General features: G+C 40.9%; 1 protein-coding gene across 1 annotated transcript in view; it reads right to left on the bottom strand.

Moving 5' to 3' along the window:
* Positions 1-7,780, bottom strand: part of LOC146362294 (protein NLRC3-like) — a 57,250-nt gene extending 49,470 nt beyond the window's left edge. Inside the window, exons 1-3 of the mRNA XM_084920887.1 lie at positions 7,694-7,780; positions 4,348-4,479; positions 4,162-4,263 (exon numbers count right to left, since the gene is read on the bottom strand). Of these exons, the coding sequence (XP_084777013.1) occupies positions 4,162-4,263; positions 4,348-4,436 (191 nt within the window). The 5' untranslated portion in view covers positions 4,437-4,479; positions 7,694-7,780. The remainder of the gene's footprint in view (positions 1-4,161; positions 4,264-4,347; positions 4,480-7,693) is intronic.
* Positions 7,781-15,046: the final 7,266 nt, after the last annotated feature.

Raw genomic sequence — 15,046 nt, forward strand, 5'->3', positions numbered from 1 at the left:
CTGCAGTTTAACTCATTGGTGTGTGTTATCTGGCTTCATGGACAGATAGAGCTGGGTGTCATCTGCATAGCAGTGAAAATGTATGCTATGTCTTCTAATGATGCTGCCTAAGGGAAGCATGTATAATGTAAACAGAACTGGTCCTAGCACTGAACCCTGTGGAACTCCATAATTAACCTCAGTGTGTGAAGAGGACTCTCCATTTACATGCACAAATTGGAGTCTATTAGATAGATATGATACAAACCACTGCAGTGCAGTACCTGTAATACCTACAGCATGTTCTAATCGCTCTAATAGGATATTATGGTCGACAGTATCGAACGCTGCACTGAGGTCTAGCAGGACAAGCACAGAGATGAGTCCACTGTCAGAGGCCATAAGAAGATCATTTGTAACCTTCACTAAAGCTGTTTCTGTGCTGTGATGAGCTCTGAAACCTGACTGAAACTCTTCAAATAAACCATTCCTCTGCAGATGATCTGTTAGCTGTTTGACAACTACTCTTTCAAGGATTTTTGATATGAAAGGAAGGTTGGAGATTGGCCTATAATTAGCTAAGACTGCTGGGTCTAGAGATGGCTTTTTGAGTAAAGGTTTAACTACAGCCAGCTTGAAGGCCTGTGGTACATAGCCGACCATTAGAGATAGGTTGATCATATTTAAGATCGAAGAATTAATCAATGGCAGGACTTCTTTGAGCAGTTTTGTAGGAATGGGGTCTAAAAGACACGTTGATGGTTTGGAGGAAGTAATTATTGAAGTTAACTCAGAAAGATCAATTCGAGAAAAAGAGTCTAACTTAACATCAATGGTACTAAGAGTAGCTGTAGATAATATTACATCTGTGGGATGATTACTGGTAATTTTTTCTCTAATGACAAAAATTTTATTTGTGAAGAAGTTCATGAAGTCATTACTAGTTAACGTTAAAGGGATGGTTGGCTCAACAGAGCTCTGACTCTTTGTCAGCCTGGCTACAGTGCTGAAGAGAAACCTGGGGTTGTTCTTATTTTCTTCAATCAGTGATGAATAGTAAGATGTTCTGGCTTTGCGGAGGGCTTTCTTATAAAGCAGCAAACTATTTCTCCAGGCTAAATGATGATCCTCTAAATTTGTGACATGCCATTTCCTCTCCAGATTACGAGTCATCTGCTTTAGGGTACGTGTTTGAGAATTATACCACGGAGTCAGGTACTTCTGATTAGAGACCTTAGTTTTCACTGGAGCTACAGTATCCAGAGTCGTACGTAGTGAGGAGGTGAAATTATTAACAAGATAATCGACCTCTGTTGGGGTAGCGTTCAGATAGCTGCTCTGCTCTGTGTTGGTACAGGGCATTGAAGATGATAACAGTGGGTGGATTATATTCTTAAACTTAGTTACAGCGCTTTCAGAAAGACATCTACTTTGATAAAATCTACTCTCCACCGCTGTGTAATCAATTATTGTAAATGTAAATGTTATCAGGAAATGATCAGACAGGAGAGGGTTTTCAGGAAACACTGTTAAATGTTCAGTTTCTATGCCATATGTTAAAACAAGATCTAGAGTGTGATTAAAGTGGTGGGTGGGTTCTTTTACATTTTGAGAGAAGCCAATTGAGTCTAATAACAGACTAAATGCCATGTTGAGGCTGTCATTTTTAGCATCTACATGGATGTTAAAATCACCCACAATAATTATTTTATTTGAGCTCAGAACTAAATTAGATATAAAGTCTGAGAAATCAGACAGAAACTCTGTGTAAGGCCCAGGTGGATGATAGATGATAACAAGTAAGACTGGTTTCTGAGTTTCACAGCTGGGGTGGACAATGTTAAGCATCAGGCTTTCAAATGAATTAAAAGTCTGTCTTGGTCTTTCATTAATTAATAGGCTGGTGTGAAAAATTGCTGCCACACCGCCCCCTCGGCCTGTGCTTCGAGGTTTCTGGTAGTTAGAATGACTCGGGGGTGTTGATTCATTTAAACTAACATAATCATCCTGCTGCAACCAGGTTTCTGTAAGGCAGAGTAAATCAATTTGTTGATCAATTATTAAGTCATGTACTAACAGAGACTTGGAGGAGAGAGACCTAATATTTAATAATCCACATTTCACTGTTTTACTCTTTGGTTCAGATGTGGATACTGTATTGTTCTTTCTTTTTGATTGTTTATGTTTAAGTTGTTTGTTGCTGGTTTTTAGTTTGTTTTTTGTCTTTTTGGAAGCTGACACAGTCTCTATGGAGATGGGTTTTTGGGGGGGTAGCAGGAGGAGAGAAGCTGCAGAGAGGCGTGTAAGACTGCAACTCTGCTTCCTGGTCCCAACTCTGGATAGTCATATTTTGGGGGGTTTAATAAATTTGTCCATATTTCTAGAAATGAGAGCTGCTCCATCCAAAGTGGGATGGATACCGTCTCTCCTAACAAGACCAGGTTTCCTCCAGAAGGTTTGCCAATTATCTATGAAGCCCACATCGTTTCTGGGACACCACTCAGACAGCCAGCAATTTAAGGAGAACATGCGGCTAAACATGTCACTCCTGGTCTGATTGGGGAGTGACTCCCAAGCTAGGTGAGTGCCTCCAGCAGATCCCGGGAACAACATCGGAGATATCCACCCACAGTGGTGAGCGGGTAATTTAAAATTTTCTTGTGTGTGTGTATATATAAAGATTCCCCACTCGCCCCTGCGGGCGGTCAATCTTTCAAGCTCGGGTCCTCTACCAGAGGCCTGGGAGCTTGAGGGTCCTGCACAGTATCTTAGCTGTTCCTAGGACTGCGCTCTTCTGGACAGAGATCTCCGATGTTTTAATTTGTCATTTATTAAAATTATAAATATATATTTTAACTAAAAAGTACAGTTTTTAAATTTAATGTTGCTGAAACAACAAAATAAAAAAAAAAAAAGTAAATCTATCTGATCGAGAAATCACTCATCTTTGGAAAAGAGAGTTTATTACAGAGAAATGGCTCTTTCCAAAATAAAAGCTATACTATACGCTTCTTCTGGGCTATATTCTCAGCAGCATATTAAACATATCAGGTCCCCATAAGGAGAATCATGTGCTAACGGCTGTCGAAATGACTCAGGTAAATTTTGCAGCATGCGTGCTTGTTGTTTTTGTCTGCTTCCACTTGTCTTTGCACTAGGATGATGTCGCAGTAAATGTGCAGTCATATTCGTTGTGTTCCCATTAGTGCTGTCAGCGTTAATCTCATTAAAATGACGTTAACGCCACAACATGGCAAATCTCCGTTAACGAGCTACCGCGGATCGCCCCGTGCGTGGGGCTGGACGGCGTCAACACGTTAACGAGCTAACTGCGCTAATGCAGTAGTTCCCACCAATGTAATTGAGCATTGCGTGGCACATCCGACATACTGTTTTACTTTTGTCCATGACGCGCTTACCATCAGGGTCATGCTTCACATGAAAACCAAAAAAGTTCCAAAGGCCAGATCTGAATGAGGGTGGGGGAGGTTCAATTTCGGGTAGCGTTGAGGCAGTTGCCATGTTGCAACGAGCTTAGCTTCTGTCTTGCTAGCTTGCGCTGCACTCAGTAGTCTGCACTCGACAGTGCAGCCTAGGCGGAGTTGTTGAACGCAGATCCACTGAGCGCTCAACACAGACAGCATCGTCAGAAGAAAAGTTGATAAAATAAATAAAAAATTTTGTATTGTTCGATACATATGCGTACCGAACCGAAAGCACTGTATCGAACGGTTCAATACTGATACATGTATTGTTGCACCCCTTATATATATTATATTATAAATGGATACTGAAATAGGATGTGGAAGGTGTTAAATCCTTCCACTGAAGTTCAGTTAGAGGAAATTTATCTGTCCTCCACAACAGACCGGGTTCTGATGTGTCTTAAAGTTAAATTTGAGATCTTCCTTCCCTATCCACCAAGTGGTCATAGTGGATCATCTGAATTATTTTAGTTTGCATGCATTTACTAGAGTTTTGAGCGTGAACAAATGAGTCTCAGGGGAATTTTTCTGTATTGTTGGGTTAAGACATTTTGCAAACTTTATGGCATATCTTCATGTATGGCCTCTAACTGCTTGCTTTCCAACAAAGATGCAGTTTAGAGACCAGGAAACAACATCAAGCAGTTAAATCAGACACCAAACTGATATCAAAAAGTTCATACTACTAACAGCTCACCTCTCCACAGCAGGCGCTTGCTGCCCTTTAAAATTAAAAGGGCGAACTTTAGATGCATCACTCTGTAAGGACACAGAGTTGGGTGGAGGTCCAGGTTGGTTCCTGTGAATAATGATGCAACAGTGATGTGAGTGCTGAGCTGTGAAATGGAGAAGAGTCATGGACAGTTAGAGATGGTCATCTCACCTCTGAGCTTTGGTCTGGCTCTCATGTTCCCCACACAGAATGGTTTTAGAGGGACGGACTCCCTCCTCTCTGTCCTCACACTGATCCATGCTGCTGAATTCACATCAGTTCACACACACTTTCTACCTTCACCTGCAGAGGAAACACAAATCATTCATGTGCGCATCAACTGAGATCTGCAGAGGTCATGTCTGATGTGTTGGACTAACATCCATCTGAGACACAGCTTTCATCAATTCACTAGAAAAAGTGTCACAGAGTCGAGTTCAGCCTCCAAATCCCTCCATTACTGTATTCCTACAAAGCAGCAGGTCAAACATGGCTGTAGAAATGGCAGAGAGCAGCTTTATTTCAGTAACAATGCCCAGGACCAAGATGACTGCTTACAGAGAGTTCATACTCTAACTGATAGCTGCTTTGCTAGCAAAGCTAACTCAGGAACAGTTAATCTGACAGCAGTTACTGTGGAACAGCGGCCGAGCTCAGGACACATTCAGTTTGTTTAGTCTGATTCCTGGACTCTGATCACACATTAACCGAAAATGGGACACACTCGGCCTTATTGATCCAGCTGTGAGTCGGATGCTGTGAAATACAGAGCTGCAGATTTTAACATGAAGAGGTGTGACTGTGCAACTTTGTCAGAAACCATCAGTAAATTCATCTCATTTCACCATGTTTTTATTTCTGTCTCTGAGCAGATTCAGGTATTACTTAAATAACTTTTTATTACCTCTTGTAGCCTCCTTTTAACATCCACAAATGGACTCACATAGAAAACTTCAGGCTGACATTAACATTAAATAATTTAATTAAATACAGCTCAGAGCTTAATGTATATATAACAATAAGATAAAAATATGTACTAATATAACAAAAGTAATACTTCAGCTGTTTTCTCTTCCCACCTTTTCAACAGACTCTAGGTAATCAGACATTTCTATCAAAGCTGTTTCACAGACAGATGTAGGATACTTGTTTATATAAATAAAGCTCATAAAGAGGTGTGGAGATGATTTAAAGTGTGTCGTTGTGCAGTTGAAGCTGTTTGTGTCATGCCCTGATCTCCTGTGAAAGCAGCTCTGAATGAAACAGCCAATCAGATCCTTCAAAGAGAGAGCAGGAACATCAGGAGAGGACACATCAACAGTTTGGTCCATTCACAGAAGAAAAGACCAGAGATAGGCCTGGACGTCCACAGAAGACACGTGTGGACGACCCCAGGATCCTTTCATGCTAAAGAAAAAGCCTTCATCACAACATTAGCCAAGTGAGGAAGACTCTCCAGGAGGAAGACAATCATGACACATGAAGTCTTCCATAAAGAGAAGAGTTCACAGAGTGAATCCAGATGGAACAAGAGTTTGTAACTGTGACTAAAGCTCAACAACATGAAACAGAACTTGCAACATTGAAATTCAGTAAAGTATAAAATTAAGTATAAAACAAAAAAAAAGAAACAAAAGGAAGTTTAGAAGTTTGCAAGCACATAAAACATAAATAACAGAGAGACAAAAAGGAGAACAGAATAATTTCTACATGAAGCAGCAGTCGGGTACACCTTCATGTGCTGACTCTAAAAATGTTGAGTCTAAGTCAAGAGTTCACATGCTGACGTGTGAAGACATGAAACCTTGTTGTACTGGTTAGTATAAGATTGATTGATCACAACTGATTGTTGTGACAGAGCTGAGTCACATTTACAGAATCCTGTTCTTAGAAGACCTCAGTGAACTTACTCATAACAGCAAGTATACAAGTTCAAACTTGCTGTAATTGGTAGTTGGAATAAAGGTAAAATAAACCTTGAATGACTCCACCTCTGATATAAAAAAGCAGAGAGAGGAGGATGTATTTTCACCCACAGAAAGATGAGATGGACTGATGTTACCTGACAAGTTTAAGTCTAACAGTAGTTTGTGAAACAATGTTTTGTGTTTATGGACACAAAGTGACTGTTTTTTATGCCAGTGAACATGTATTTATAACTAATGATCTTTAATAGGAGGGTGTTACCATGGCTACGAACAAAACAAAGCTTACCTGCTGTAACCTTGAAAATACAGGTTACCATTGTATTTTAATCCAAACCATGATCGTCTCTCTAAATCTAACCCAGTGGCTTCAATGTGGCTTATCTGATCAACATGTTTTAATTACAGATAATGTATCTGAGTTTCAGGAAACCACACCTCATACACCTCTTCTGTATCTGCCTTCCTCCTGTTTCCTTTAATATCCATGCAGTCTCAGGCCCAGATCTATTATTCCATCTGTCATTCTCATTTAGTAAATATTGTCCAATCTAATTAAGAATGTGTTCCCTACAGTAAAAATAATCATGGACCTCAAATTTGTATAATGGTATATGAATCAATAGATTATAGGTTGTAACTAATTCACGGGTTATGACAAAGTCTCTCGATCTGCAGCACCCTTGAAGAAAACAAGCAGATGGAACAAAATACAGCTCATTATTATTTTAAAAGGCAGACAGGATTTATTTCAGCTCCAAATTTAAATTCAGTGATCTCCACGAAACTAAGTATCTTCATCTGTTAAAAGCTGCATTAAAGTCAGCTTCACTTTCTGTTGATGGGAAAATAAAATAATTCTTTATTACAGCTACAACTTTATTTTCTATTAGTACGGAAAAACTCTAAAACAAAGATTTGTGAACTATAGCTTCAGAAGACTAATTTTGCCCTGAGGAATCCTGCAAATAACGGCGGCATGCATGTGAGTGCCAGGAAACACGCCCATAACAATAGTCTCAGAGAGTCGATGGTTATTATGAACTGTGGGAGTCAGCATCCAGTGGGCCTGCTGTCTCAGCTGAATAAAGATGAAGCACGTATACTTATTTTGTACAAAATAATGGAACAATGTTTTATTGTATTGAGTAGCAGCTGTCTGTGTTAAACTGTGACCATTCTGCAAGTTCTTTAACTTGTCAATCATGTGATTTAATCACAGAAAGTGACGAATCTGCGGATGCAACATCTGGAAAATGGAGAGTGGAATACTTGAACAAATCTATCTAGTTAACATTGAAAAAATAGTTTACCTGGAACACCTGGACTGGACTCCGATCACACATACCTGAAGGCTATTTCTGGATTGTGTTCATATACAATCATATACAGTATCTATTTACCTATTCCACCTGTGAGTCCGTTAACTCGAACTGTGAACACATAGCTGATGTTAGCCAGGAAAACATTACACAATGACTTTAATGGAGAAAACACACACAATTTGTTGTGTGAAGAAATCAAACATGAGCTGAACAAACAGTAAATTTCCTAAAGACAAACTGTTAAAGGAGGAAACAAAGCAAACTTACAGTTTCTTTAAACACAACAACAAGCTCCACTTCACACCTGGACACTAAACACAGACACACGGGTGAGCTGCTTCCTGGAAGGAGGTGGGACTCAACCTGAAGCAGAACAGGTGGGAGGGGCTCAACAGGAGCAGCCAGTTCCATTTAACAAGTCCCTGAACAACAGACTTTAATGTGGGTTTTTGATTAATTGAATAGCTGCAGCAGGAATGATTATTTAAGTTTTCCTTTTCTTTTCTTGTTATTTTTCTTTGGTTTCGGTTAAATACATGGTAACTGCAAAAGCATTTTGTGTTGTGTGTATTTATTAATTACTGCCCATCAGCTCCAGTAGCATTCCTAAATCTTCTGATTAATAATAACCTAATATTTCACTCAATACCTAGCCTGTATTAATTCATTAGCGCTTCATCAGTGTTACATAAAGCGTCCCTCTTGTCTCCTTTACCCATTTCTTCTGTAAATTCCACTCTCACAGTCACACTGGAACACAGAAACATTAAACACACAGGAAAGAGAAATGTTCCAGTGTGACTGACTTCTGTATGATAAATTTTGGCTCTCTTGTTTAATTTTCGTGTCTACTACTGACTACAGTTTGCCATCCATATGTCATCTTCACCAATTTGAATTTTAGACAACTATGTTAAAATAGTAATTCTTTAAGCTATAATTCGTAACTAGAAGTCCTTCAAGCACAACAAATAATTTCTCCAAGGATTGTAGAAAGAAGAAAAATGTTCCTTTAATGAAGACAAATAAATTTAGGTCCACATTTTCAGAGATGCTGATTATTGTAATAAATGTAATGTAATAACAGATCTTTGTTCGTTTTTTTGTTTTTTTTTTATATTCAGTATCGCCTTAAAACTGGTTGGACTGGTTAGTATTAAAGTTCACTTTTTCACATGAAACTTTGCTGTAACTGCATACTGATCCCAGCTCAGCTCTGACACACCCACATTGTTTGGTTTATTTGAAACATGAACAATGAACTTCATTCAAATGTGGTGACAGGGTGTAGTTTTGGGCACAGCGATCATTTAAATGTGTGTTTCCTACTTCACAGTAACGCGCAAGAACTGAGTGTCAAGGATCGGCTGTTTGGCAGGCAGGATTTGGCCCAAATGCAGGACTCAGAGACTGACTGATTAACTTAAAGTGCAGCTTTATTGTTGGGAAATCCACTGTAAATTAAACTCACTAAAAACAAACGAAAACCCTGATCATAGAAACGAGGACTGAAACACTGGAACTGAGCTGCTAGGAAACTAACGGGAGCACAAGACAAACCTAAAGTATATTGAGGGTACAATGTGACAACAAGCAGGGGATGACAGAACTAAAATTCCACGATGGAGTAATCAGGGAATGGAAGACTGGAGGGAAACACAGCTGGAACTAATTAGGCAGACGAGACGGGGGACAGAAGCTGAACACAGAGAAGGAATATCAAAATAAAACAGACTTGACACTGAACAGAGGGAACACGGAACCAAAACCTAAGAACTAGAACTCAGAAAATCCTAAAGAACTAAGGAGCTAGTAATACTTGAGACAGAAATCAAAACCAAGAGACAAGCAATGACACATCATGAAATCAAGGATTAATAATACAAAATAGAAAACACTGGGTCACCGACACAGGACCATGACACTTAGAGTGTGTGTTATCAGAGAAGCTGATACAGCAGACAGAAGCTGTTTGTATTATGTTATTTGTATTATCGTTTAATTAACAAACATAGTGAAAAATGGTAAAATGTGTAACTATAGTGACATATTTGGAAATACCTACCTTGACTGGGTCCAGGTACATTCTTATCATCATTTTCATGCACAACATGAGAATACCTGAACATAGAGGAGGTGATATTGGTAGACAACAAATACATCACCTTAGAATAAATATTTTGAAAATCACAGTACATTAAATTACAACTATAAAACAGGACTAATTAAATTACTGACAGTGTTCTTAGCTTGTTGAAATAGGGTCAAAATGTTGCCATACAGAGCAAAATTTTCTCTTTCTTGCCGCATGAATGAAGCAACAGGTCACCAAAGCTCACATCTGTGTAATTCTCAAATACACAAAACACCAACACTAACCTGTGAGCTGTGAGGGGATCCATTGTGGTTAGGGGAAATCAAGTTGGGAGTCCGGTCCCCGAAGGGGGCCGGGCTCCGATGCACTGTCCACACCTGCTCCCATCCCGGGCGTTCAGGTCCCCCACAGTACGCCCCAAAGGGGTATGATCGTCCAAGGGGCCGGTGATGATGTCCCCATCCCAGTTCCAAAAAGTAACCATGATTAGGTTTTTATTGTGATTTTGTTTTGTCTTTTAATAGTGCACTTGTGTATCGATTGGGCCGTCGCGACGTTTTGGCGAAATATTGGCCTTCTTCAGGCTGGCCCAACGTGTCTGTCTCTGTGTGTTGTGTGTGCCTCTCTTGGCTTTTATATTGTGTTCTATCTCCTCCCACTCTTGGGTTTTCTGTTTTTTTGTTTAACATTATTTTCTTTGGCTCTTTTTATTTTGTACTTATAATTTTTATGGCACCCCCTTCTTCAATGTCCTTTCCATTAATGTCCTTTCCATTTATGGCACCCCCTTCTTATTTGTCCTTTCCGTTAATTTTTTCGTGACTTCGTGACTTTTGTTCCTTTCTTTGTAACCATCCTGTCCCTCCTATTTTGTCCTTGTTATGTCCTCGTCCGTGACTTTTGTATTATGTCCAATTGTTTTGTCCTAATTAGTTGTTTGTCTTAATTGACTTTTGTATTAGGGGGTTAGGTTTGAGTAAGAAACAGGCCACCAGCAAGCTGGTAGCCTGGCGTGCACGGGCCATCGATGGGGCCGGGTGGTGGTGTCCCTGCCCTGGTTCAAAAAATTACCCATTTCTAGGGTTTAGTGCACTTCATTGGGCCTTCGCGATGTTTCGGCGTAGTTTCGCCTGGCTGGCCCAATGTGTTTCTGTGTGTTTGTTCTCTGTTCTGCCTCTCTTGGCTTTTATACTTTTAGTTGACTCCTCCTTTTAGGTTTTCTATTTGTGTTTTTCAAAAATTCTTTCTTAGTTTCTTACTTGTTTAGGGTTAGGTATTTAGAGACTATGGCTTAGATATTTTGTCTTAAACTTTGTTGCACGGTCCTAGGTATCGGCTGAATCATCCTGTTACCCCTTTTTGGCTCTTCTCCTTCTCCACGGCATCCTCCTCCTCCTCTTGGGCTTCTTCTGTACATCCTTTCATGTGTTGTTAATTATTAATCCTTCCCCCAATGTCTTTATTCCCCACAATCCATAAAAAGGTATAGTTGAAACACTCTGCAATGTCACCTTTTTTGATAGTAATAGTCCCAAAGCCATAAATCTCCCATAACTCTCTGGAGGGGATTCAGGCTCCAAGAGAAAAGAACTTTATCATTTTGATTTTCTTATTCATATCAAACAATAATATACAACCCATGCAATTAGTATTTACAATAAACCATCACACTGTTAGTGTTTCACTCTCTATTCAAACCAGTTATCATGCAATTCTGTTATGGGAAACTATGGCTATCAGGAGTACATATATCACTTTAATCTTGACTTTTTAGTCTTGGGTTTTTGGTTTTTTTTGTTTTTTTGTTTGTTTTTTTGACAATTTGCCCTGTAACACAATTATGATCTGTTCCTCCACATATATATTTCTATGCTTTAACAGCAGACAACAGATTTCCAGACCATTTTCTTGGTTGAAACTTTCTTTATTTCACACTATACCTCCAAAACCTTACCTCTATAAGTATATTCTAAGGTTTTATTCAATTTAGCCTCATATAACAATTGGAGAATACGATGAGGCCTCCGGGCTTGGCTCCTGAAAATTACAACAGGAAATCCAGGTCTTTCTGCCCTCCCTCCCTCAGACATTGAAGTCTCCACGGATTCATTTAGACCATATATTATATATACTTCATATTAACAACATCATAGGAATACAAGATTATTAAGATCCAAACCCACAAAAAAATATATTCACAGATGAAGAACCAGAGAAACGTATTTCCCACAACCGTTTCTCAGACAGGCACATTCAGACCCGTTGGCATATAAGTTTTCAATCTGTCTATCCAGATCTTCTCCATCCTCCTCCGCTGACCGACCGACCAACCCGGATTAGCCTGCAGGCCCATGATGCTCAGGGCCTCCTCTGTGTGTTCCCTGAAGTGGATGGCCACCGTGGAACGCGGCTCACCTGCCCGAACGGCATACAGGTGTTGCTGTAAGCGCGCTCTCAGGCAGGCCCCAGTTCCCCCCACATACATTAACCCACAACATCTACACTGTATTGCATAAACCACATTTTTTACCTCCAAGGAAAATCTTCCAGAGACCGCCCAAGAGGCCCCACTGTGCGGATTATTAATCATGTGGCTATATGTCAAACAGCGCTTGAGTGCATCAGGTGCTTCTCTTTCCCTCCCCCCCAGTTTGGCCCTAACCAAAAGGTCACCCAAACTAGGATTCTTCCTAAAGGCCTTAATCAAACGTACCTCAAATACACGACCCCGAGTTCTCATGTCACCAAGGTTCTGTTGGACACCGGCAAGAAAAGGTTTGTAACTCTCATGGAACGTGCTAACAAAAGGTAAAAGACTATCCCCTTCAACTTCATCCCCGATGGCATTTGGATCGAGAGGAGTGCCCTTATCATCCTCCTCACGGGCGCTCGGAGTGCAGAGGTTCGAGAGTGTATCTCTGTATACTCTCCTCAAAAAGGAACGTGAATAGCCCCTCCTTCTCAAACTTTTAAACAATATGCGCGTTGCATTATTGAAATCCTCTCTTTTACTGCATATCCTGTGAAACCTTAGTATCTGTGATTTTACAATCCCTCGGAACGTGTGAGGTGGATGGTAACTGGATTTATATAAGAGCGCATGCGTATCGGTGGACTTAAAGTATACTCTCGTGTGTAGCCTCTTCTCCTCCTCCCCCTCCTCAAAAAACACCGTAGTATCTAAGAAATTAATCTCAATATGGCTATACTCATACTTCAACTTTATTGATGGGTGGTGAGTATTTAATATATGTACAAACTGATGGAAAGCGTCCTCCCCGTGCGCCCACGCGCCCACAATATCATCCAAGAACCGTAAATAAAATACCGGCTGTAACGGGCACTTGGCCAGCGCCTCTCTCTCCCATTCGCTCATATAAATGTTCACGTATGAAGGAGCATATCTTTGGCCCATCGCCGTGCCCTCCATCTGTAAATAGACTTTATTCTCAAATTGAAAGTCATTATTAACCAGGCAGATTTCTAGCAGCTTCAAAATCTCTACGTCCGGACGCGCAGCATCCGGATAACGGCGGAAGATATTGCTGACTGCCCTCAGACCCATTTCAGTATTGATGTTCGTATATAAACTATCAATATCTATTGTGAATAAAAATGCATTGATGGGCACTGATATAGAGCGAATGATATTTAAAAAATGATACGTGTCCTTGAGATAGCTCGGGTGCCTATTAGATAACGGCCCGAGAAACGAATCAATATACTGCGAAACATTATATGTAGCGCTACTACAGTCCGAGACAATCGGCCTCCCGGGTGGGATTTCAAATTTGACGGTCCAAGTATCGGGGCTCTTATGGATTTTAGGCAAGAGGTAAAACAAACGCGGGCGAGGATCATCCGGGCCCAATAAATAGTCACGTTGCTTAGCGGAAATATGTTTATTATAATACAATGAATAAATGATCTTCCTGATACTCCGCTGCACTTCAGATTGGATCGAATGTGAAATACATTTATAATACTTCGTATTGCCCAGCTGTCTTTGGGCCTCCAATCTATACTGTTGTTTATCCATGATGACTATTTTGGACCCTTTATCCGCCGGTTTTATCACAATGTTTTCATTCTCCTTCAGTTCCCTCAGAGCCTGCCGTTCTTCCCTCGAGAGACCGCCCTCCCCACCCACCTGCGGCCGAAATGAATGAAATAAACGGATATCCCTCTTTATTAGATCTGTGAGCGATTCACTCAAGGTTCCCCACTCCAGCTCCCAAACGGATGGCTGAATAAAGGGCTCTCTACAAAAATCATCATTATCAAAGTAGTCCCTCAACTTTAATCGTCTATGATAATAATGCAAATCACGACGGAGTAGCTCTCGGGAGAAACTACGCGGCTTTGGGCTGAAAGTAAGGCCCTTCTCTAATAGACTTAGTTGTGCTGATGATGGAACAAAAAGCCTGGAAAGGTTTAACACGTTGGAGGAAGAGGACCAACTTAAATCTAGCAGGGGAACAGGATTCATCTCCTCAATCCGCTGCTCCACTCGCGGTTCTATCACACCTCTAAACCCGCACTAAGTCGCAGGCTTTCGCACCAGCTCCCAAAGATTTTTCCAGCAGTCTCCCTCGTCCAGTGAATACCATCTGCTGTGGTGTGAAAATGTTGCTGTGATATACATGGCAAATAATTGTAATGTGTGCTAATGAAATTATTAATCATGGTGAGATTATACTGCTGAGTTTTGGACAATGACTTGGAGAAATGGACGTGAGCTACAAAAATATCCGCATTCGGAAACGCGATTTTCGCACCATTCACCACTCTACGCAATTGCTTGATCGAAGTCTTTTGAGGGTCCTGATCCTTATTATTTAGGCCTATAGATAGCACCACCAGTCCCGAATTTTCACATACCGGTGCTGTCTCCAACAAGTTGAAGAAATGATAGAAATTCGCACCCGGATAGCTCTCCACTTGAATCTGATCGTTATTGAAGGGGGGTATCCTACTTAGATTAGAATCTCCCAAGAAAACTATAGGTTTATTAACCTTAATTCTCCAATCCTGCAGTTTACGACTAACCCGCGCCCGATGGTAAGTTGGCGTATGCCACACCCTCCCCGCGCTCTTCATCTCGGCCCTTGCCCCAATCGACTCTCTCACCCCTGTGGGCTCGCGTCTGCCGCGATCCTCCATTTGCTTTTTTGACCTCACGGTTTTAAATTCTTCCACAGAGCCATTGCTCTCGTTATCTTCCTCGCTCAGGTGAAAATTGCTTTTAATATTGAAATAGTGGGGATCGGTGCGGTCCAGTGAGTCACTGCTCAAGGCGCCCGCTGGCTCCTGCTGCTGCAGGGCCTCAATCGTCATCTCACCCACTTCCTTATCACCTGTTTCAGCAGAGGTTTTAATTTTTAATCGTTTTTGTTGATTCGCTATAGAATCCGGACCATTCGTCCGGTCTCCTGCGTGAGACAATGGGCAAGAAGCTGGAGGGGCGGCGGGCCGAGACGGCAAACTATCCGGGGCAGTTAAGGACGAATCACGGCGCACAGCAG

This window comes from Perissodus microlepis, chromosome 23, assembly GCF_051167445.1.
Source record: "Perissodus microlepis isolate ML-2025 ecotype Zambia chromosome 23, ASM5116744v1, whole genome shotgun sequence".
NCBI lineage: Eukaryota > Metazoa > Chordata > Actinopteri > Cichliformes > Cichlidae > Perissodus > Perissodus microlepis.